We start from the raw sequence: 23,533 nt of genomic DNA, 5'->3' as shown, positions 1-23,533 counted from the left end.
TTTTCAGTTGTTTTAGCTCCTTTTAAATAATAATATAATCCTGAGGCCCCCTGGTTGAGAACCACTGTTTTAAAATAAAGTGTAACCCATGAACTTTATACATAAAAATGAAACTCCAGCATAATTTCTTACCATCTCCTGATTTGGGGGGAACCACAGCAGGTTTTTTAGGGTCTGCATACAATAAACAATGGTCATATAGATATTTTACTCTTTATAAAGAGTAACCCATAAACTTTATACATAAAAATGTTATAAACACTACAGCATAATAATTTCTTACCATCTCCTGATTTTGGGGGAACCACAGCAGGTTTTTTAGGGTCTGCATACAATAAACAATGGTCATATAGATATTTTACTCTTTATAAAGAGTAACCCATAAACTTTATACATAAAAATGTTATAAACACTACAGCATAATAATTTCTTACCATCTCCTGATTTGGGGGGAACCACAGCAGGTTTTTTTGGGTCTGCATACAATAAACAATGGTCATTAGATTTATATTTTACTTTGCATTTAAAATTACTTTTCATTTAAATTCAATAAATGGAATGGCCACACCCCATGGAATGGTGGAATATGAGTTGGCATGACAAAGGAATTTACTGAGTGACCCAAGGCCATTACTCTGGCAGGCTTTGAGTTAACGTTAACTGCAGAGTCTTGCCTGCATCTGCACCCCATGCATCGTGAGAGTTCAAGTTGTGACATTTGGTATAGGGAACCCTCAAAAGAGACCAACAGAAAGGGAACATCCCGGTTTCTAGTGTAACCCTTGTTCCCTGACAGAGGGAATGGAGATGTTCTTTCCCTCCCGCCACAAATTTAACTGCCTCTGAGAGGTTGAGACACTGTGGTCTGTCATGCAAATTCCACACACCAATTCCATTGGCCTTTACTGAATATTTCAGAGGTGTTTGGGGTTCTCAATGGCAACCCCTAGGATTGGTATTTCAACACAACATCTCTGTTTCCCTCCATCAGGGAACAAGGGTTATATTAACTTCTGGTCAAAAATATAAAGAACCATTTAGAATAAAGACAAATCACCAAATACTTAGCAAATATAGATGAAAATTAACATGCATCAAAATATTCACAAAGAGTTCAAAAAGTAATTGTGTTCATTATAGCCCACTCAGTCTTACCTAAATCAAGGGCATCTAAAAGATCAAGATCTAGAAGAGAAAGACAAAACTATAAATTAGGTTAAATAATTCACTCTACTTGTACTGCAATGTACACAAAACAATCCATACCACTATAAAATAATGTGCCCAAACATATTTCTATTGCTATATATGTAAGGTTACTCATTACCTGCATCTGGATTTTTGGGTGGGACTGGTTTCACCGTTGGCTTTGGAGGAGCTAAACATCATAATATTGTTAATTATTTGAAAATACAATACAGTAAATGACATAACAGAATAGTTAACACATAAACAAGGATGGGAGTAAGATATTTCACATTTGATTTACAAGAATACTTTATACAGAGCTCAACAATAAGGACTGCCTGATGGCCCAGAGATCAGCTTTAAATACGCTTGTTGACGGAATTGTCAATTGCCAGATTGGGCCAGTGCTGTGTAGTCATGAAAGTTTATAATTTTCACATTTTCAAGTAATTTTTAACCAATTCATATTCAAGCCCAAGAGGACACGAAAGAGAACTTAATTCAGTTCTTTGCATGCTGTTTACTGTGCTCTGATTAATTGGCTGTGTGAATCTCAGCCCGCTCTTTCCCTCACAACATGGCTTTACTTTACCAGATCGCATTTGCACTATAAGCGAGACGATGACGCACTGTCACTAGCACAATCGAGGTAGTGTCGCATAATCACTAAAGTTTATAATTTGCATTTATTTTAGTCTTTCCAGTGTTTAAACCACTCAGCACTCGCAAGCTCTCCTAGAGACGTAGAACTCATGGACATTCAAAGCACACACACAAAATGCTGACAACAGCTGAAAACAACTTGCAAGTAAACTGTAAAAAATTATTTCATTGAAATTAAAATTTTGAGTTAATACAATGAACATTTTTTGAGATTCGACAACCTTTATTAAAATATTATTAAAAGATTTTGTAAGCATATTGGGTAATTGTGTGTGTTTTATTTCTGATGACGCAGTGAAATTTGCCAAATAGTGCTATTTTCATGATTTATCAAATTTGTTATGTGGTTCAGGTACAATAATATTTTGAGTTTCTATTTATTAAACAAATTTCCTTCATTGTATCAACTCAAAATTAAGGCCACCAGGTTACTTACTTTTTTAAGTTAAACCAACAAAAAACAACAAAAAAAATTTACAGTGTACCAAATTGCGCTTAAATGGTTAGGTCACTCAAAAATGAAAATTAGCCCATGATTTACTCACCCTCAACTCATCCTATGTGTATATGACATTACTCTTTTTAGACAAATACAAACTGAGTTTTATTGAAAAAGTCCTAATCCAAGGAGGCTAATCCAAGCTTTATAATAGCAGTGATTGTGGCTCTGTTTTTGAAGTCCATAAAAAAATGCATCTGTCTGTCAAATGACATGCTTCACATGGATCCGGAGGGGTTAATAAAGGCCTTCTGAAGAACTAGAGAATCGATGAGTTTGTGTAAGAAAAATCTCCATATTTGAAAATGTATAAAGTAAAGTTTTGGCCCATAGCTTTCCATATTCAATTTATGGAAAAAGTGTTGAAAGTGCCTCTGCAGTTCAAAAGGCTTCCGCTACCATGTACGCTCGCAAGCCTCTTGAACTGCGAGAAGGCACTTTCAACACTTTTCCACAGAAGATGATCGGCTGGAACTTTACTTTATAAAATTTTAAATATGGAAAGTTCTCTTACAGAAACGCATTGATTTGCCTCAGAAGGCCTCTATTAACCCCCTGGAGCCATGTGGAGCAGTTATTTGATGGACAGATGCATTTTTATAGCCTAGAAATCTAGACGCACCCTAGCGGCAGCAAATTTAATCTGCCCGCAAGTGTCGTCTAGGAACTCTCAATACCCTTCTGAGCTGTATTCCCCTAACTCTGGATGGCCCAATCACATCGTGTATAGAGTCGGTGGGCGGGGCCATAATGACGACGGCCGAGTTGCGTTTGCGTGCTTCTAGTAAACACAGAAACTGGCGAACAGTGGCGGTCTTTCGAATCAGCTTTAACTGCGATTCTGGAAGACTTTGAGTTAAAGGGGGGGTGAAATGCTGTTTCATGCATACTGATCTTTTTACACTGTTAAAGACTTGGAATCCCATACTAAACATAGACAAAGTTTCAAAAGTTAAGGTGGACGTTTGATGGGAGTATTTCTTTGTCAAAAATACTACTTCCGGTTAGTCATAAGTTTCGGCAAGTTTTTTGAGATCATGCGTCCCCTTTGACGTTAATGGGGGCGGAATTTCCTTGTATGGGCCTTACGGACAATTCTACCGGAAGCGCGTGAGAGAGAGCGAGGGAGAGAGCGAAAGCAACAGCCTACGCCCATCAAAGCGCTGGCTTGTAGGATGCTGGACAGGTTATGTGCACATAACAATGTCACCAAAAAAGTGCGTTTTTGGTTGCCAGACCAAGACAGTCCTGCACAGATTCCCCAAAACCCCGCGTTAAGGCAACAGTGGATGTAATTTGCTTTTCCGGATCAGCAACTGAGTTGCGCGAATGTTTATATCTGTTCGCTGCATTTCGGTGCCGACTGTTTCATAAACAAGGCCCAGCTCGACGCCGGATTTTCCCAATCGCCTAATGCTGAAGGATGGAGCAGTCCCAACGTTAGAAGGGTGAGTGAGACTGCTTCAAATGTCTGTGTTTTTTTTAGTCCGCTTACTGTCTACACAAACCACGCGTAAACACACAAACACACGTGCACAACTGCACTTCCCACATGTACACCTTCAAAGACAAAAATACGACGATATAATTCAAGTATAAATATGTAAATAACACAAGCCGCTAAGCATATTATATAGTTAGTGTATAACTTGTAACTTACCACATAGAGACGTCCTGCTCTAGTCGTTTTTGCTGCTGCTCCTGTTCAACTGCAGCCTCTGGGTCTGATTCCGGATCATAGATGTATGGCTGTATCTGATTAAAAGCCATATTTTTATTTTGAATAAAGTTTTTTTCCCCGCTGTTAGGGATGACGCACTCGACTCAACACACAGTGCGCTGCTGCACACGTCATTATTTAGCTCCGCTCACACGATACGCCCCCACCCGCTCGGCTTTTTTCGGAAAGACTCAGAACAGCGCATCTTTCTTATATAATTATTAAAAAAATAAAGACTTTTCGGAGATATGCAGGATGCAATGCTACTCTATAGGTACTCAAAATTGACATGACACTGACTGAAACTGAGTGTTTCACCCCCCCTTTAAGCTTTTCTCTGAGAAAAGAACAAAGAACGGCACTGAAGTCATTCTTAAAAAGGGAAGATGTGTTCGGAGTTTAGCCGACCAGATACGGTGAATGTTTAATCTATCAACAAGCTCTGTTTCACCTTTGTGGCTCTGTTTGGTGTAGCTCTATCCTATCATGTGCAGAGGGAGTTTGAAAGACAACCGTTTATCCCGCCCCTCGGATTGAGCCCTGTCTATGGTGAGTTTCCAGACCAAACATCTTGATGTGGGTCTGGCTTGTCAGGCTAGCATTTTTATGGACTTCACTGCTATTATAAAGCTTAAAGAGCAAGGACTTTTTAATATAACTCTTTTAATATAACTTTTAATATAATTTTATTTGTCTTAAAAAAGAATGTCATTTACACCTAGGGTGACTTGAGGGTGAGTAAATCATGGGCTAATTTCTAAAAAAATTCTAAAAATATATAGATAGGCCTATAATTTAAAAAGTGGTTTGTGGTTCTCATCTATGGATTTAATTTCACATTTAATATTATGGAATTAAGTAATAAAAACTGTTTAAAAAATATTTATTTAAATTCACTAAACTAAAAAGGAAAATAAAACCAAGCATATTAGCCTATACATTACCCCGTTATAAAGGTCAGTTTCATAAAAATATACTTACTTGTAGGTCTAAAATTCCACATGGCACATTTATTGTCAATAACAACAAATAAAAATAAAATAAAAAAAAACATGTATATTTTAGTCACAATTATTGTATTCCTATTCTATTGCACTCCGTCTGTTTGGCACGCATGCATGCGGCGGCGCTCGTTTACGGAAGCCTGAGGTTTAGCGGAAATTTACTTTAAGAAGGCTCGTCCTCTGCTGAAAACAAAATGGACATATTTCTAACGTTTTCAGATAGAGAATATACCTGTGAAGTGTAAGTTATGCACTGAGGAAAGCACCACATTACAAATGTATTAAAGGTCCCATGGCATGAAAATTATATTTTTGTGTGGGTTTTCAACATTAATATGAGTTTCCCTAGCCTGAATATTGTCCCCTAGTGGCTAGAAATATTTATTGCTGTAAACTGAGTTCTGGCTGTCATTCTCTCCCTTTGAGAAAATGAGAGCTATTGCACAAAAGTAGAATTAAGAAATCCAGGATAAATGACTGAGCTGAGCTCAATGGATCCAAAACAAAGGTGTTCAGGCTTATATTGGTTGCACAAAGACCAAGCCAGGATGAGCAGTCACAGATTCATCAAGCCCGGCGAAACCAATCCTTGATAGGTGTGCGCTCACGGCTCACTCAAAAAGACCCGCCACCGATCACAGATTCACTGATTCACCATGGCAACTAGAGCACAATTACACACTCACTGCTTCGCTGAAACATCACAATTACACTACAAAAAGTTAATTCGCACCTCCAAAAATACAGTTTTACTCTAAATACACAAGAGTTAATTTTCTTATTAAAATGGACTGCAGATATAAGTGAAATTGTGTAAAGAAACTCCATCATCCTGTATACCGCTTTGATAAATAATTACTTATATTATAAATTATTACATTATTATTACGCTCAGTAGTATGGTTTAATCATAGCCATTGTAGCCTACTCTGCTTTTTATGTTGTTCACCGATTTTTATGTGTTCTCCTGCTTTTATTAATGTAAAGCTGCTTTGAAACAATGACACAATTGTGAAATTAAATTGAATAAATAGATGAGCTAATAATAATAATAATCAGTTTAATTTATATATTGCCTTTCAAAGGACCCAAGGTTCGATTGAATATTTTTGTGTGATAAAGAAAGTGTCTCTTTTCGTGTGTGTGATGTGGCAGCAAGTCAAAATTAAATAAGAACATTCTGCAGAATGGTACTTAACCACAAGCCACAGTCTTTGTCACTGCTAAAACAGTACAGACAATGTGTGAGCAGGCACCTTATGGGTACAATATATGCTTGTGCATTGCACTTCAAAAAAAATGCTCTTCTAGTAATTTTTTCTTGTTTCTAGTCTAAATATCTAACAATTCTTAAATCAAGATGCATTTACTAGATAAGTAGAATGACATAAGATATTTTTCCTTATTTTCTTAAAAATACAATCAAAATTAAGTGTTTTTGCTTAAAACAGGCAAAATTATCTGCCCATGGGGTGAGAAAATGTCTCAGGTTACGTATGTAACCATGGTTCCCTGAGAGGGAAGGAGACGCTGCGTCGAAACGCTACAGGAACGCCTCTGCGTGATTGCGTCATGAAGCACTAGTGAAATCTGTCCAATAGCATGGAGATACGTCATAGGCGGGTGACGGCATCGACCAGGAAGCTATAAAGCACACCTGTCCCGGCGGACTCTATCCAGCACTCCTGGAAGCAACGCTAGAGGGGGAAAGGCGTACAGACGTAGCCTCGGCCACGTCTGTACCATCGCATCCAATCCCAGTGTGGCTGGATACGTGAGGGAGTAAAATAGGGGACAGTGCGGTCTCGCAAGACACAAACAGATCCCCCTGAGCTCGCCCGAAGCGATTCCAAAGGAGCTCCACCACCTCGGGGTGGAGTCTCCATTCTCCCGGCACTACTCCCCATCTCGACAGGGAGTCTGCCGTCACATTCAGGTAACCCGGAATATACATTGCTCTGACTGATAACAATTTGCCCCGGGCCCAAGTCAACATTCGCTGCGCCAACTTCCACAACCGGCGTGATCTTGCACCCCCCTAGCAATTTATATAGGAGACCACCGCTGTGTTGTCCGAACGTACTAACACTTGGTGGCCCCTGAGGTCTGGGAGAAAGTGCCTGAGTGACAGAAACACGGCCATCAGCTCCAGCTGGTTTATGTGCCACGAAAGCTGATGGCCGCTCCACAGACCCTGAGCTGAGCGGCCACTCATGGCCGCCCCCCAGCCAGTTAGGGAGGCATCCGTCGTTAGCGTTAAGCGACGACAAGGAACCCCCAGAAACTGGACCTTGGGATAGGAACCAAGGATCCTTCCACTTCACCAAGGCACGTAGGCATCACCGCGTGACCTTGATCAAGCGAAACGGATTTTCCCTCGGGGAGAAGCCCTTGGTCCTGAGCCACCACTGTAAAGGTCTCATGTACAGCAGGCCAAAAGGTATCACGTTGGACGCTGCCGCCATCAGCCCTAACAAACAACTCTTTGAAAATGTTTCACAGTGAGTGACTGACCCAGCTTTATTCGGTTTACGGTATCCAGGATTGCTTTTAACCTGTGAGTAGATAGCTGAGCTGACATTCGTTTCGTGTCCCAGACTACCCCCAGAAAAGTAGTGCTCTGCTGAGGTGCCAACACACTTTTCTTCACGTTTAACCTTAGCCCAAACACTTTCATATGGAAGAGGACAGCATCTTGATGCTGAACCGCCAGTTGTTCTGACTGCACCAATATAAGCCAATCATCTATGTAGTTGAGAACGCGAATGCCCTGGAGTCGCAACAGAGCCAGAGCTGCATGAGGCCGAATGGCAGCACCCGATACTGGTAAGCTTCGCCCCCGAAAGCAAACCTGAGGAATTTTCTGTGCTGCGGAAGGATGGAGATGTGGAAGTATGCATCTTTTAGATCTATTGTGACAAACCAGTCCTCGGACCTGATCTGACACACGATCTGTTTCAGCGTGAGCATTTTTAACTTTAGTCTCTTTACTGCCCTGTTTAACTGACGCAGATCTAAAATAGGCCTTAGCCCCCCCCATCCTTCTTAGGAACTATGAAGTACCGGCTGTAAATCCCCGACTCTCTGCAGTGGGGAGGGGCTCTTTCTATAGCCTCTATTCGCAGAAGAGTCTTTACCTCTTGCTCCATGACCAGAGCCTGCTCGGAGCTTACTACTATAGGAGAAACCCCGCTGAATATGGGTGGGTGTGACCCGAATTCATTTCTGTACCCTTTTTCTATTGTGAGCAGGACCCATTCTGAGATATTTGGCAGAAGTTTCCACGCAGCCAGAAAATCTACTAAGGGAACCAGCCTCTCGAGGCTGGCCTCTGGATTTCTCTGAAATGGACAAACAATATTCACATAGAGCGCTTGTGAAGACACAGAAACTGACGACCGTTTGGTCCGGGTGTGCTTTATAGCTTCCTGGTCGATGACGTCACCCGGCTATGACGTATCTCCATGCTATTGGACAGATTTCACTAGTGCTTCATGACGCAATCACGCAGAGGTGTTCCCATAGCGTTTCGACGCAGCTCGAGTTCCCTCGATAAAGAGAAATAATCTTGTTTCTGATTGAAATCTTGTTTCTTGTTTCCTTCCCAAACAGAAATAATATTATTTTTCTTACCCCATTGGCAGATCATTTAGCTTGTTTTAAGCAAAAACTCACTTCATTTTGATTTTATTTTTAAGATAACAAGGAAACAGCTTATGTCATTTTACTTATCTAGTAAATGCATCTTGAGTTAAAGGGTAACTCTAGCGATTAGCATATGGCTTTGTATCAGTAGAAACCCTGGAGTATATTCAAATTATTGTGCTTTCCCCCCTCATATCCCCCTGAGACAAGAGATTTATGCATTTTATTTCTGGAAAAGTTCCACCTATGATGCAAATTGACGATAATTGCATCATAGGAGGAATGTTTGCTCAAAGGCTAAAGACTACAGCCAGCAGAGGGAGCCATTTCCGCAAATTTTGAACTCGCGCATGGGGGATGGGAGATTACACTCAGCTTGCAGGGAGAGCTCAGCTGGCAGCTACAGGCACTCATTTAAACAGCGCTATGGTGAGCAATGTAAGTCTTTTAACTTCTCAAATTAATTTCTATGAAAGTTAAGCTTGCAAAGGCATGAACTGAAACGCGCCAGACTAAACTCGCGTTGTGAATGTATGCCGTGAGTGTAGTCGCGATTACCTCAGCTCTCATCACTCCTGCAGTTAGTGCTCAGTGCTGTGATACTCACGCGGTGACTCACTCATTATATTGAACAGACTAGGGATGCACCGAAATGAAATTCTTGGCCGAAGCCGAAACCGAATAATAATGAAATGCTTGGCCGAAGACCGAAGGCCGAATACCGAACGCGGTGTTTCGCATTTTTTCCATTTATTTGGCAATTTTTTTTTACCATTATAATAATTAAATAGTAAAAATTTGCTTTTTACTATTTTGTGTTGCTTTTCAGAGAAATAAATCAAATTACCAAAAAGAATTTCAAAATATTTATTTAACACTGAATTTTTTTTAACATTCCAGCAGATATTATACAAACTAAGCACAACATAACTTAAAATAAATAATTAGTAAAATAAAAAATATATTTTTATTTGGCCATCTTAGAAGCCCCCCTTCTTGAATAGCCTATGTTAGGCCTATAACTGACTGCTGAAAGAATGTAACTCTGTATGTCTACAACAACTAATGTGCATTGAATAGTGCAAAAAATGTGGATGAACCCACAACAAATAAATAACTGTCTTAGACATAAGCCTACTTAGCCTACTTCTTCAGGAAAAGTGGCAGGTTCTTCTTTATGAAAAGTAGCTTCTCTGCTTTCTCACATGAAAGTCGGTTCCTCTTCTCATCGATGACATGAGCACTAAATTTCAGCACTAAACAGTGCTTCCACACTGCTGACATGTTTGCTGCATAAAGCACGCATCTCTTACTCTACGTGGGTTACTTTTAGATCGCGTCATTAAAAACGTCATTGTTCGGCCAAAATTATTCGGCCTTTTTACTTATTCGGCCGAATGCCGAAAGTGCTTTTTTTGGCTATTTTCGGCCGAATAATTTCGGTTGCCGAATATTCGGTGCATCCCTAGAACAGACACATTCAGTTTTTAATTGTAGTGTCTTCTCTAACTCACAGTAATCCAGTTGGTCCCTTTGGGAATGGCCTCACAGGTAGGGCTGGGACGGTATGGATTTTTTTTACCGCGGTTGAAAAGCAAGAAACTCCCGTGGTTCAGCGGTAAACCGCTTTTAAACCCGTGATATACAAAAAAAGGGGAAAAAGAGACGTGCAACAGGCGTGGCGCCGGGCTCCCTCTTGCGCGTTTTGTTGTGAGTGCCACACACACATCTTTTTGTATAGTTTGCTCTGTAAATTAAATTGAGAGTATAACTAATGCATATATGCTATTTTAAATACTGTACTGTATTCTAGATATATATAGCCTACATTTTACAATAATAAATGCGCAAACATCCATTTCATAAGCATGTGAAATCCGTGAATACCGTCAGTAAAACAACACATAGGCTACAGCCTGTAAAACATTTAAATTATTATAAGTAAACAATGGTAATCTTAAGAATATAAGAAAATTAAATATTTGTTTAAAAAACATTTGTTTTATAGCCTATTGCCCCGCAAAGATACGTCATGCCGGTCTGCATAAATGTGTCTGAATGTGGGACACGAGCTGGATAGGCTACACACCGTCTCGACTATCTTCGTCTTCATGTTTTCTCCTGATGTTGCAAAGCAAAACTTGTTGTAAAACGTCTGAAGAGTGAATTTTATCTTCCACAGAGTCAAGACATTTAGGCCATGTCAGATTATTCACTGCTAGAGAAAACGAAAGCAAAACCGCCGGTTGCACGTGAACTGCGCTATTCAAAAAAACTTGACAGGTCTCAAGTCTAATAACAAGCACAAACTGTGTTAAATAATATTTCGTCCTAAAGTGTTTTCCACTTTACCACAGTAAAAGATGTGAACGGGTGCAATAGACAAAAACGAAAGCAAACGAAAGGAAGAAACGTTTATAATTCCCTGCAAAAATGAGTGCGCCGCGAGTGAAGATTTAGGAAAAGAAACAAGATGTCCTGTGGGGATAAAAAGGACTAACGTTAGGCCTATTGTTAAAATTCACGGAAATGGAAATATCGGATGACCAGATTGCAAAACAGAATTTAAAAACTGCCAAATCTTAAATTAGGCTCAGCCTCCCTCTCTCATTCGGCATGAATCCATGGCTGCGATGTACTATCTGCAAATCTATTTCCCTTAAAAGCTTTGTGCTTCACCTCTGTGGAAAAATCACGTAAAACCGCGTTTGCATAAAAAACACTGGGTCAATATTATAGTTCGAAATTATAGTTTTAAGCAGAAAATAGTATGAAAGGAGATTTTAAAATGAAAAGTGCACACCTCCTCCTAAATGAAAGCAAGCACATTTTTCCCCTCACGTGCAAACTAGCGCGGATGAGTCCTTATTCGGTGTTAGTAAAATAACAAAATGTAGTTTTTCAGTAGAAAATATATTTATGTAAAGAGATAAAATACAGCCTATTTATCTTTTTATACAAATAATAAAAAAAATCAATAAAGTGAACATGTAAACCTTTTTTTTTTTTTTTTGCGGTGATGGCGGTGAGGGACGATCTTAGACCCGCGGTAGGCAACACGTGACCGCGGTATTGCGGTAAAACAGTAACCGCCCCAGTCCTACTCACAGGGCAGCAAAGCATTCTGGGAATTGTAGTCTTTCATCCCCATGGGTCTTTTCTCAGTCTAGAAGGCACCAAATTCAAAAATAATTTCACATTTCTACTGCATTGATGACGCAGTTTAAATACAGATTCATTTTCCCAGCGCTGAAGTACCCCTTTAAGAATTTTTTGATATTTGGACTGGAAACAAGAAAAAAAATAAGAAGAGCATTTTTTGCAGTATAGCCTCCCTGCAATCTTGTATTACACAGCACAATCATTATAAGACACCAAGTCAATTTAAAAACAAAAAACAAATTGTACACAAAAAACCCCAAATTCCTCTGCCACCGCAGGATATATTTAACCAAAATTCCAAGCACACATACTAACTAAAATAATTCAACACATATTGGTCCCTCAGCAGGCCACATTGTGGAGGACATGCATCCATTAATTTGTCTGTTCAGTTGATGTGTATGGATTTGTGCTGCATTTACTGCAGTGTGCAGAAATGCAGGGTGTGTTATATACAGACCTTTAAACGTGTATTTATCCTTTTATTGTATAATATGCTTTGATTCTGTGCTTTCCCTCTTTTAGAGTCACTGTGTGACTTCAGTTTCAAAAGGAGCTTATGGTTTACCAGTTTTTTTATCCTTATTCAATAAAGAAACAATGTTACACTTTGTGTTTTTATGTTTTTATGGAATGTGTATTTTACATGCCAGAGTATTAGGGCCACACTGAGGAAGAAGGAAAAAGTCATACATTTATGAGGCTGGTTCATTCTGCGGAAAAGATGCATATTCTTTTTACAGTCCTGATACTTACACTGTAAAAAAAATTCAGGTCTCCAATTGAACATTTTCTAGTGACTGTCTGATCACATATACATTTTTCAGTTGGCCAAATTGAATGTATTACAGTTATTAAAACTGTATTACAGGCTCTAGGCCCAACAACAAGACATACAACATAAAGAAAGAAAAAAATAGATGTGATCAGTCACAAGAAAATGTACAATTGGAGGCCTGAATTTTTTTTTTTTTTTTTTACATTGTATGACAATGTGGTGCTGCTGATGTGCCAAAAGAATAAGTATGTCCTTGTTTGTGAAACCATACTGAAGAACAATTCCACAAAATGCCCCACGGCTGTCATTTTAACAACTGCCCTCGTCTAAAACAACGGGTTACAATATTATGACTTCATTCTCAAAGTCTGTGAATTTTCTTTTTTTTCCCTCTGTGGCCCTAATATTCTTTATTTTTATAGCTTTATAGTCTATGGGGAACTGCAAATTATCTAATAATAGCAACATCATCTAAAAATCATAATTTATCCAAAATAATTTAAATTAATGATCACAAACTTTTTAATAATGACAGTGGGTCTAGTTATATGCGATAACAGTGTATATTGGGCAGTGGAATAACTATTGGTTTCTGTTTGTGGTGACGGCTGACTGACATAAGGGATGAGATTAAATAGATCATGGAATTTAGCCTGGTCTGGAGCAAGCTAGCTCCATAGAAAAAATCTCCATGGTAATTTATACTATAACATCCTAGTGCCAACCTATCCAGCTTTAGTGCAACCAGATCACAGATAAATTAAGCCAGGATCACAAAGATATCCCGGCTTAATCACTTATCCTAGTTTTGTGCAATAGGCCTCTGATCTTGAATTCTCCTGTTATGACGTCATAACAGGAAAGGTTTCCTCCCCTTCCTCTGCTTTGCCCGCTCAGATAATTAGTAGAGAATGGATTCAGTTAATCAGGCAGGATGTCAGCACAGGCTTTACCTTTTGGATTCGACACCACCACCACGAACAGTGAGTAACAGTGTTCATTAATGCCTGATCTGGGATCAGTGAGTTCTGATGTGTAGTTAATCATTCAAGTTCACACACACTTTCTTTCATAATGGTTGAATACTGTAAGTCCCGCCACTGGCCGTCTTGATGCATCAGTGAATCAAGCCAGTGACTAAAACCATCAACTTTACGTAATTTCTGTTAGCAGCATGAAACAAATCATGCTGCTAACATAATTTAAAAGATACAGAGAGCGATCAAAGAACACTCTTTATAATGTTCGGATCGGTCAATCGCACGTATATCTGCAGTGCACACTTGTCCAAACTGCCGTTTGAATGACGCTGTTATGCTCAACAGAAGCTCTTACTGCATTCATGTTGATGACGTGTTTGCTGTTAACTGTGGTGAAAGCATTTTGTGAGAAAAATAACGTTGCACAGTTCACTCGTGTTTATTCAGAGCTCTCAGATACAAACAAAAACTCGCACCCTCAACAACTCGATACAATAGTGGTGTGTTCATACGGGGCGTAGGCGTTAACGCTTGACGGAGGGTACAGCTGAAGCTTGGTGCTGACGCGATTGTCCTAGTGACAACAGCCAATTACATTAAAGGGGGGGTGAAACACTCAGTTTCAGTCAATCTCATGTCAATCTTGAGTACCTATAGAGTAGTATTGCATCCTTCATATCTCCGAAAAGTCTTTAGTTTTATTATATTTATAAAATAAATATAGGCTGTACCGAGTCTGTCCGGAAAAAAAAAACGAGCGCCTGGAGATGACGTCCTCAAGCGTGGAGAAACCCATGGCTATCGATTCTCAGCTAATACAGATAATGATCCAGAATCAAATTTGGAGGCTGAAATAAATTCAACAGGAGAAACAGCAACAGCAGGAAGTCTGTCTCTGTGGTATGTACTGTATTTAGTGGCCTGTCAACATTTGCGCTTGTTTACTCGCAGTCAGTGTTGCCACAGTTACTTTGAAAAAGTAATCTGATTACTGATTACTGATTACTCCTTTAAAAAGTAACTTAGTTACTTTACAGATTACTTGATTTTAAAAGTAACTAAGTTAGATTACAAGTTACTTTATTAGTTACATTCAGCAGTTGCCGACAACACCCCTGCCACCTCAAAATAGAAATGACAACCGTTTTTGGCAACACACTTTATTGCATTTATGCCAGAGCCTGACGGCCCCGACTTTTTTACGCCCCTTTTTTAGGCTTCTCCTTCGTTTTATATTTATTTTAATAATTAATATGAACAATGAGATGTGCTGGTGGAAACAACATGAGACCATGATAGCTTGCGCCACTGTCGAGAAATGGCTCGCGCAGGGTTAAAGAGTCCGTTTCTTCAGTGCAGCTGCTAGAGTTATGGCCTTTTTACAACCGGTTCCTTCATTCGTTTTCTCTGAGCAGGTATCTATCGGATTGCTAAATGACCAGGAGTAACGTTAGGCCTAAATGCCTTCCGAGAGTCTTTCGAGACGTATTTAATTCCGATCACTCAAACAAACCAATTCAGAAGGTGCATGAAAGCATTTCAAACTAAACCGGACAAATGTAAATATATCTGGTTGTTTAAACCACATGTGTAAATTTTACTCCTGGCAAATAATTAAGAAATAAATGTGTGAGAGCGTGTTATGGTGTAGTCAGATAGATATGACGGTGCTACTGCTACATCGCTGCAAATGAGTAAAGCAAGCCAACGCAAATGGCCGTTAATGAAACTTTAAAATAAGTCACACAAAACACAATCATCTTCAATATAAATTAATGAGACTAATGATCTTACCAGTGCTTAGGTCTCTCTCTCTCATATTGCGATCTTTGAATTTGAAATGGGCTGCTGAATAAAATGCTGGAATCTTTTGCTTTGATGTAAACTCCGTTAAATGAGCATAGGCTATACCGCGGGAATTGAAGATCGGATTTATATTAATTTAGCTGAAGTCTAAGGTAGGCTATAAGACAACCTGCATGTCCTTTTTTTTTTTTTTAGATTGTGTAGCCCGTTTCGTTGTTTTGAGCGCCGTTGCGAGCAATAGGCTAATCTACCAGCCTGCCTCAGCTCGTCAGAAATGCCTTTGTGGTGGTATAATAACTAGCCTACTTTGTTTTTAATGTCAAAGTGGTTATATTTCGTTTCATTTCTTTATTGAGTTCATTTAGAAAAATGTTTAGAGCAATTTTTGTTTGTTAAATTAAAGTTTTAATTTTTTTATGTGACGACCCAGTGAGTTAACCGCATGAGTCTCTCAAACCAACTCTTGAATTGTCTTGCCTATATAAACTTTAATTTAACAAACAAAAAATTGCTCTGAACATTGTTCTAAATAAGGATAAAAAAGAAACGAAACGAAAAATAACTACTTTGACATTAAAAACAAAACTGAACTATTTTAATGGCTGCAACAATGTAAAAAGTAAAATAAATAAATAAAAAACACGGGCTCCAGCCGGACTCGGGCTGAGAATTTTGATAAGCTGTTGGTTTTTACAAAGGAAAATGACTAAAATAGTAACTCACAGTGACTTGGATAAGTAACTTTAATCTGATTACTGGTTTGGAAATAGTAACGCGTTAGATTACTCGTTACTGGAAAAAAGTAGTCAGATTAGAGTAACGCGTTACTATGTAACGCGTTACTGGCATCACTGCTCGCAGTTTATGAGGACATGATTCGGTTTTATGATTCGGACTATTGTATGCGACTAAACCTTAGCAGTAGCAAGCAAAACGGTTTTGCACGTCAGACTAGTGTAACGTTATACATAGAACAACAATGGAGTAACCGTTAGCTTCGGCTTGAATGACGAAGCACACGATCGTGTCGTTTGTTTACTGATGTTTACTCACGCGACGATAGCCAAGAGCAGAGACATTTGAAGCAGTTTTACTCACCGGCTGCTTCCAAAGCAGGACCGAACCTTTATCGCTGGGACCACTCCCTCAAAAACACACTCCTTTGGTATGATTCGGTGAAGTCCTGACAGCAGTGACCGTGGAAATCCACTTTGCGACGCGACTGAAGCGATGTTGTGAAGCTTCCCATCATTTCTGCGTTCAAATCGGAACCCATAGGAATAAAGTGGAGCGCGGTGCGGACTATAACGACATAAGTGTTCACGGATGACTGGATCTGCACCTGAGCGAGTGTTTATGGGCGTGCATTTCCTCTCTGGCTCTAGTCACGCGCACGTGCACCCTACCGGGAGAAGAGCCGTACGGCCCATACAAGGACCTTCCGCTCTGTTCACGTCAAGCCGAGCCATACTCGAAAAAAACTCTCCGAAACTTGTGAGAAACCGTAAGGAGTATTTTTGACACAGAAATACTCCATCAAACATCCAACATTAGTTTTTGAAACTTTGTCTATGTTTAGGAGGGGAATCCAAGTCTTTAACAGTGTAAAAAGCTCAGTATGCATGAAACAGCATTTCACCCCCATATACAGTAGAGCCATATACGGTAAATATAGAATTCTCTTTACTTACGATCATCCTCAGAAAGGGCATCAGAGAGGTCAAAGTCTGCAAGAAAAAAAAAGTTATTTTAATATTTTAATCAAACTAGAAACCATCTCTGGTGGTATTATGGCTAGTTTAATCCCATTCAAGACATTCATTTTAACCGAAATGTGTATGTCTAGAAAGCTGGCCTAATGTTACAAATAAACTTGTCAATAGAGGATGCATCATGACAATTCAACAAAACTAATTTGATTGACTAAGGCAACGTATATTATATCTCAGCAATAGAAAGTCAACTCCAAATACAGCACAATATATTAAAATAACCCATACATGCCTAATGAAATTTCAGTATGTTCATTAGCATTTCCAATTGTTCAATTTGACCAAACGGAAACCAAATGCATGAAACCATTTCCACATACAAAGGCTATTAGCAAGGAAGTCATTTTAAAGTGCTCCAAGTTAATAACAAGATACGTAGAAAGTATATAGCACTACCTTTCCTCCTACAAAATTATGCTTGTATGACCCCAAAATAGGGAGACTCAAAAGACATCCGTGTTTGAGAAAGAAATCGGCAACTTAAAGGAACACTCCACTTTTTTTGAAAAAAAGCTAATTTTCCAAGTCCCTTAGAGTTAAACAGTTGAGTTTTACCATTTTTGAATCCATTCAGCTGATCTCTGTATCTGGCGGTAGCACTTTTAACATAGCTTAGCATTAGGGCTGGGCGATATAGCCGGAAAAAAAAAAATCACGATATGCTTTTACATATCAATCGATATCGATAATTATCACGATATATGTAAAATCTTTATTTATTTCAAGTTTAAAGACATATTTTTGCTCCTGAGTGAAAGATGTTGAACACAGACAGTTAATTGTACTTTTAAACAATCCTTTATTGTCAAAAAAACATAACATTACATAACACTTCCCAAACAGATGAGCAACTTGTCAAAACTGAGGTAGATTTATATATTTATTACTAATAAAATCAATATTAATAGAGTAAAATGTTTATTAATTTAAATAGAATAGAACATGTAAAGAAATTATCTTTATAGGAAACTTAACTGACTAACTAAAGTGCTTTCAAAAAATAACATCATTTAACATCAAATAACATCAAATCATCAAATAACATCATTTTTTTTTTTTTTATCCTTTCTGGTCGACATGCCAAACCTTATAAATAAATTATATTGACAATATAAATAAAATAAATAAATGAAAGAAAAATCTTAACTGGTCAGCCTTTTTTTTTCTCTACAAATTACGGGCAAGAAAGACAAGTCTGTCTACAGTTTCAGGTTCTAAAGCTGCACGGTGACAGGTCACAATGTTCCCTCCTGTGCTAAAAATCCTCTCAGAGGGGGAGCTGGTAGCAGGGATGCACAAGTAGCACCTTGCTAGTTGGCTTACTTTAGGAAACTTTTTGTCGTACACCTTCCACCAATCCAGGGGTTCTGTTTCACTGTCTGCATCTGGTCCCATGAGGTAGTTTTCCAGCTCCCCCTCCACTGACTCTGTGTCACTGAGTTCTGTATTGCTGGGGCATGGGTTCTTAAAAAAACTGCCCAGTGACTTCCTCTGCTTCTTTACAGGAAGAGCTGCAGCAGCTCCTCCCTCTGCCTCTATTTCTTCTGTTCTGCATGAAGACTGAAGTGGATGGGCCTTGGTCTCCCTCCATTTTCAGAATTTCAGTCACTGCTCTTGTTTTAATGGCCTCAATCTTGTCTGGCCTTATATATTGAGTCTTGAACCGTGGGTCAAGCAAGGATGCCATATCAAGCAGTTCGTCTGTCATCTCGTCATCATACTTCTCATTGAGATATTCCATGACCATTGTCTTTATGTCCTTTGTTAGCTGTGTGTCATCATCAGAGGGATTCAGGAGCTCTGTTCTGAAGAGGTGCAGCACGGGCTTAAGGTAGGACACACTCACATAAGATTCACCAGAGAGTGAATCTGTGAACTCAAGAAGTGGTTTTAAGGCCTCGTTCAATGACTCCAGCACATCAATGTCCTGCCAGGTATGAACCAAGTGCCTGGTTTTCTTGTCAGCAGTGAGTACCTGAGAGATAGCCTTGTGCTGCTCAATCATCCTTGCCACCATCTTTTGACGCGAGCCCCACCTGGTAGGTGACTCTGTCACCAGCTTGTGCTTTGGCAGTTTAAGTTCTTCCTGAACAGTTGCAAGGTCTCTCTTCTTTTTCCAGGAGAAGGAGAAGGCAGCCACTACTTTTTTACAAAGCCTAACGGCTCAATCCACCCTCTTGTCTTTGCCTGCTCTCTCTGAGGAAAGAAATAGAGAAAAAAATATGAGCAAAGAAATAATCTGAGAAAGTCCACAATGTAGAATTAAAAAAAAAAAAAAAAAACATTATAGGTATTATAACAGATTATTCATATTAAATATTAAAATCAGCATGTTTCTGGTTCAAATATTGCTTGATGTTTGTAATCAACAACATTTAAGAACAAAGGACTAATACATTGGCATTGATTTGATTCTTTTAAAAAATATTTTTTTTAATCATAAATTTATTACTATCATATTTATTACTATGCAGCTTAATCATTCTGTTTCAGTTTCAAATATTGCTTTATGCGCGTAATCAATAACCTTCCAAACAAAAGACTAATAAAATATGTATTTAATTATTCATTTAATAATAATTAAATAATTATTATTATTATTACTATTATTATTATTATACTTCTACAGCAGTTGTTACGAAATGGAGAATGGAGACTAAAACTTACCAATAGCCAAGTGTAGTCGATGTCCAAAACACTGAAGTCGTCTCCATTTGTTGAGTGAAGTGGCTTTAACCATGTTTGTACCACTATCAGTTGTGATACACACTTGTCAGTCTTCACTCAGCCCCCAGGACGCGAGTGCTTCAATCATTCCTTGGGCAATAACTTCACCTGTATGGTCTTCAGGAAAGTAAGCTGTTTGGAGGCATTTGCTCTGAAGATTCCAGTCTTTGTCAATAAAATGAACCATGAGGCTCAGATAAGGCTCAGATGTGCGACTAGACCACAAATCAGAAGTAGAGGCGAAGAATTGTACACTTTGCAACTGCCGTTCTACCTTCTCCCTGCACTCCGTATACAGTCGGGGAATCGCCGTCTGTGAAAAATGCTTTCGGCCAGGTAGCTCGTATCTGGAGTCAAGAACGCGGATAAGCGTCTTAAATCCCTCATTTTCGACAATGTTAATGGGAAGCATGTCTTTTGCAATGCAATAAGCAACTGCTTTTGTGATGTCTTCATACCTTTTGGTTTTTTTGTCGTAAGGCACGCTGTGGGAAAATGATGACATGGTACTCTGCTGAGACGCATTAGTGCTTGCAGATGGTCGACGTGCACTAACACTTACTTGGGACTGTAATTTCTTAGCTTCTTCGTGTTCTAAAGGGTGACATTGTTTCAAATGATGAAACAAGTTTGTGGTGTTGCCGGTCTTTGATGGCACTCGTCGTCTGCACAGTTTGCAGTGCACATCGCTCTGTTTTGTGTCAAATCGCAAATAGCCAAAATATTTCCAAACCACTGAAGTGGAGTGACCTTTCTTGTCAATGTCGATGTCAGTGTCATCAGCGTTGTATTTTCTCAAGTGTCACTCATTTTTCTTACTCCTCACTCCTTACTGAGGTGAAGCATTGATTGACTGATAGACAACTACTCTGTAAGTGTTTGTAACTTCTCATTTGATTGTTTGTTCATTTGTTGTTGGATAAGTGTGTCTGTGTAGTGCAGTGGTGTGTATTAGTAGTTTTGGTGTATTCTTGCGGTGTGTGTGGGAGTTAGCATTTGTTGAGTTAGCATTTGTTTGGTCATTGCCACGTTGGGAGTGAGTTTGTTGGGGGCGTGGCCAGCGAGGTATTAAAAGCCTTGTGTGTTTGTTAGCAGTTGGCTAGAGGTGAAGCATTGATTGACTGATAGACAACTACTCTGTAAGTGTTTGTAACTTCTCATTTGATTGTTTGTTCATATGTTGTTGGATAAGTGTGTCTGTGTAGTGCAGTGGTGTGTATTAGTAGTTTTGGTGTATTCTTGCGGTGTATGTGGGAGTTAGCATTTGTTGAGTTAGCATTTGTTTGGTCAGTGCCATGTTGGGAGTGAGTTTGTTAGGGCCGTTCCCAGCTGCTTTCAATAACAATACTCAGGTGAGTATAAATAGCGTGATCACCCTACTACCTGTCCACTTGATCCTATACCCACTCACCTCCTTCAGGCCATTTCTTCTTCAATCACTCCTGCACTCACTCACATTGTCAACACTTCTCTTCACACGGAAACCTTTCCCACAGCATTTAAGCAGGCTCGGGTAACCCCACCGCTAAAGAAACCCTCTCTGAATCCAGCACTTTTAGAAAACTACCGACCGGTATCCCTTCTGCCTTTCATTGCAAAGACCCTTGAGCGATCAAGATTGTTGAGATTGTTGTGTTCAATCAACTCTCTATGTTTCTTGAACGGGACAACCTCCTAGACAACAACCAATCTGGCTTCAAAAGCGGCCATTCGACTGAGACTGCCTTGCTCTCGGTAACTGAGGCACTGAGACTGGCAAAAGCAGCTTCCAAATCCTCAGTGCTCATTCTGCTGGATCTGTCTACTGCTTTTGACACAGTTAACCACCAGATCCTCCTGTCAACACTTAAGAAGACGGGGATCTCAGGAACTGCCCTCCAGTGGTTCAGGTCCTACCTCTCTGGTAGGTCTCACAAGGTGTCATGGAGAGGTGTAGTGTCTAAGTCACATCATCTAGCTACTGGGGTTCCCCAGGGCTCAGTGCTTGGACCACTTCTCTTCTCCATCTACATGTCATCATTAGGTTCTGTCATTCAGAAACATTGCTTCTCCTATAACTGCTATGCTGATGACACTCAACTCTACTTCTCATTTCAACCAGATGATCCTACAGTCAGTGTTCGTATCGCTGCCTGTCTGTCAGACATTTCTGACTGGATGAAAGAGCATCATCTTAAACTCAATCTTGCAAAGACAGAATTACTTGTTTTCTCAACCAACCCAGCACTTCATCAAAATTTCTCCATTCAGCTTGGTTCATCGACCATATCTCCATCAAGGACAGCCAGGAACCTTGGAGTTGTGATTGATGACCAGTTAAACTTCACTGACCACATTACTGCAACAGCCCGGTCCTGCAGATTTGCTTTATACAACATTAGAAAGATTAGACCCTTCCTATCAGAACAGGCTGCACAACTCCTGGTCCAAGCTCTTGTTCTCTCCAGACTGGACTATTGTAATGCTCTTCTGGCTGAGCTTCCAGCATGCACTATCAAACCCTTGCAGCTGATCCAGAATGCAGCGGCGAGAGTGGTCTTTAATGAGCCGAAGAGAGTGCATGTTACGCCTCTCTTCATCAAACTGCACTGGTTGCCAATGGCTGCTCGCATCAAATTCAAGGCACTAGTTCTCGCCTACAAAACAACCACTGGCTCTGCACCAATATACCTAAACTCACTTGTTCAGACTTACACACCCTCCAGAAGCTTGCGTTCTGCGAATGAGCGGCGCCTCGTGGTTCCATCCCAAAGAGGCATGACATCGCTCTCACGGACATTTTCCTTGACCGTTCCCACCTGGTGGAATGACCTGCCGATCTCAATTCGTGCTGCGGAGTCTGTAGCCATTTTTAAAAAACATCTTAAGACACAACTTTTCCAATTGCACTTTTCCAATTGCACTTGACCAATACAGAATAGCACTTACTGATCACCACAGCAACGACCAAAAAGCGCACACTCCTGGATCATATCTACGTCTCTCATCCGGATTTGTGCCTTCAGGCAGGTATGTAACATAGTTATCATAGCTACCAAAATCCAGTGTTCTGTATTTTGCGTACGTGAGTTTTTGTTGTCGCTGGCTATTGCTGCGCGTTTAGCTAGAATGCCTTAAAAAATCAACCCATTGGGCCACTGAATCTGCATTAACGACAACAGTTGGGGCATCAGCCTTAGCCCTAATGGGTTGTTATCATAGCTATCAAAATCCAGTGTTCTGTATTTTGCGTACGTGAGTTTTTGTTGTCGCTGGCTATTGCTGCGCGTTTAGCTAGAATGCCTTAAAAAACCAACCCATTGGGCCACTGAATCTGCATTAACGACAACAGTTGGGGCATCAGCCTTAGCCCTAATGGGTTGTTATCATAGCTATCAAAATCCAGTGTTCTGTATTTTGCGTACGTGAGTTTTTGTTGTAGCTGGCTATAAAAATAAAAAAAAACATTTTGTATTGTGCTAATTAATTGAGATTTCTTACAGCTCTTACAGGTTGTTGGCCTTGTTTGTTTCGTTGCTTTTATTGCTCTACCCTTTTTTGTAAGTCGCTTTGGATAAAAGCGTCTGCTAAATGATTAAATGTAAATGAA

At 39.6% G+C, this 23,533-nt stretch overlaps 1 protein-coding gene across 3 annotated transcripts in view; it reads right to left on the bottom strand.

The window, feature by feature from the left end:
- The window catches only part of cd99 (CD99 molecule), a 41,292-nt gene that overhangs the window by 15,066 nt on the left and 2,693 nt on the right, over positions 1-23,533 (bottom strand). For 2 of the 3 annotated variants that reach the window (XM_067441417.1, XM_067441418.1), the window contains 6 exons: positions 17,137-17,172; positions 1,328-1,378; positions 1,156-1,185; positions 435-476; positions 284-325; positions 133-174 (listed from right to left, as the gene is read on the bottom strand). In XM_067441417.1, the coding sequence (XP_067297518.1) occupies positions 133-174; positions 284-325; positions 435-476; positions 1,156-1,185; positions 1,328-1,378; positions 17,137-17,172 (243 nt within the window). The remainder of the gene's footprint in view (positions 1-132; positions 175-283; positions 326-434; positions 477-1,155; positions 1,186-1,327; positions 1,379-17,136; positions 17,173-23,533) is intronic. The other variant, XM_067441419.1, reaches the window with a different exon arrangement.

This window comes from Pseudorasbora parva, chromosome 4 (genome assembly GCF_024679245.1).
Source record: "Pseudorasbora parva isolate DD20220531a chromosome 4, ASM2467924v1, whole genome shotgun sequence".
NCBI classification, from domain to species: Eukaryota; Metazoa; Chordata; class Actinopteri; order Cypriniformes; family Gobionidae; genus Pseudorasbora; species Pseudorasbora parva.
This window is presented reverse-complemented; position numbering and strand designations above follow the sequence as displayed.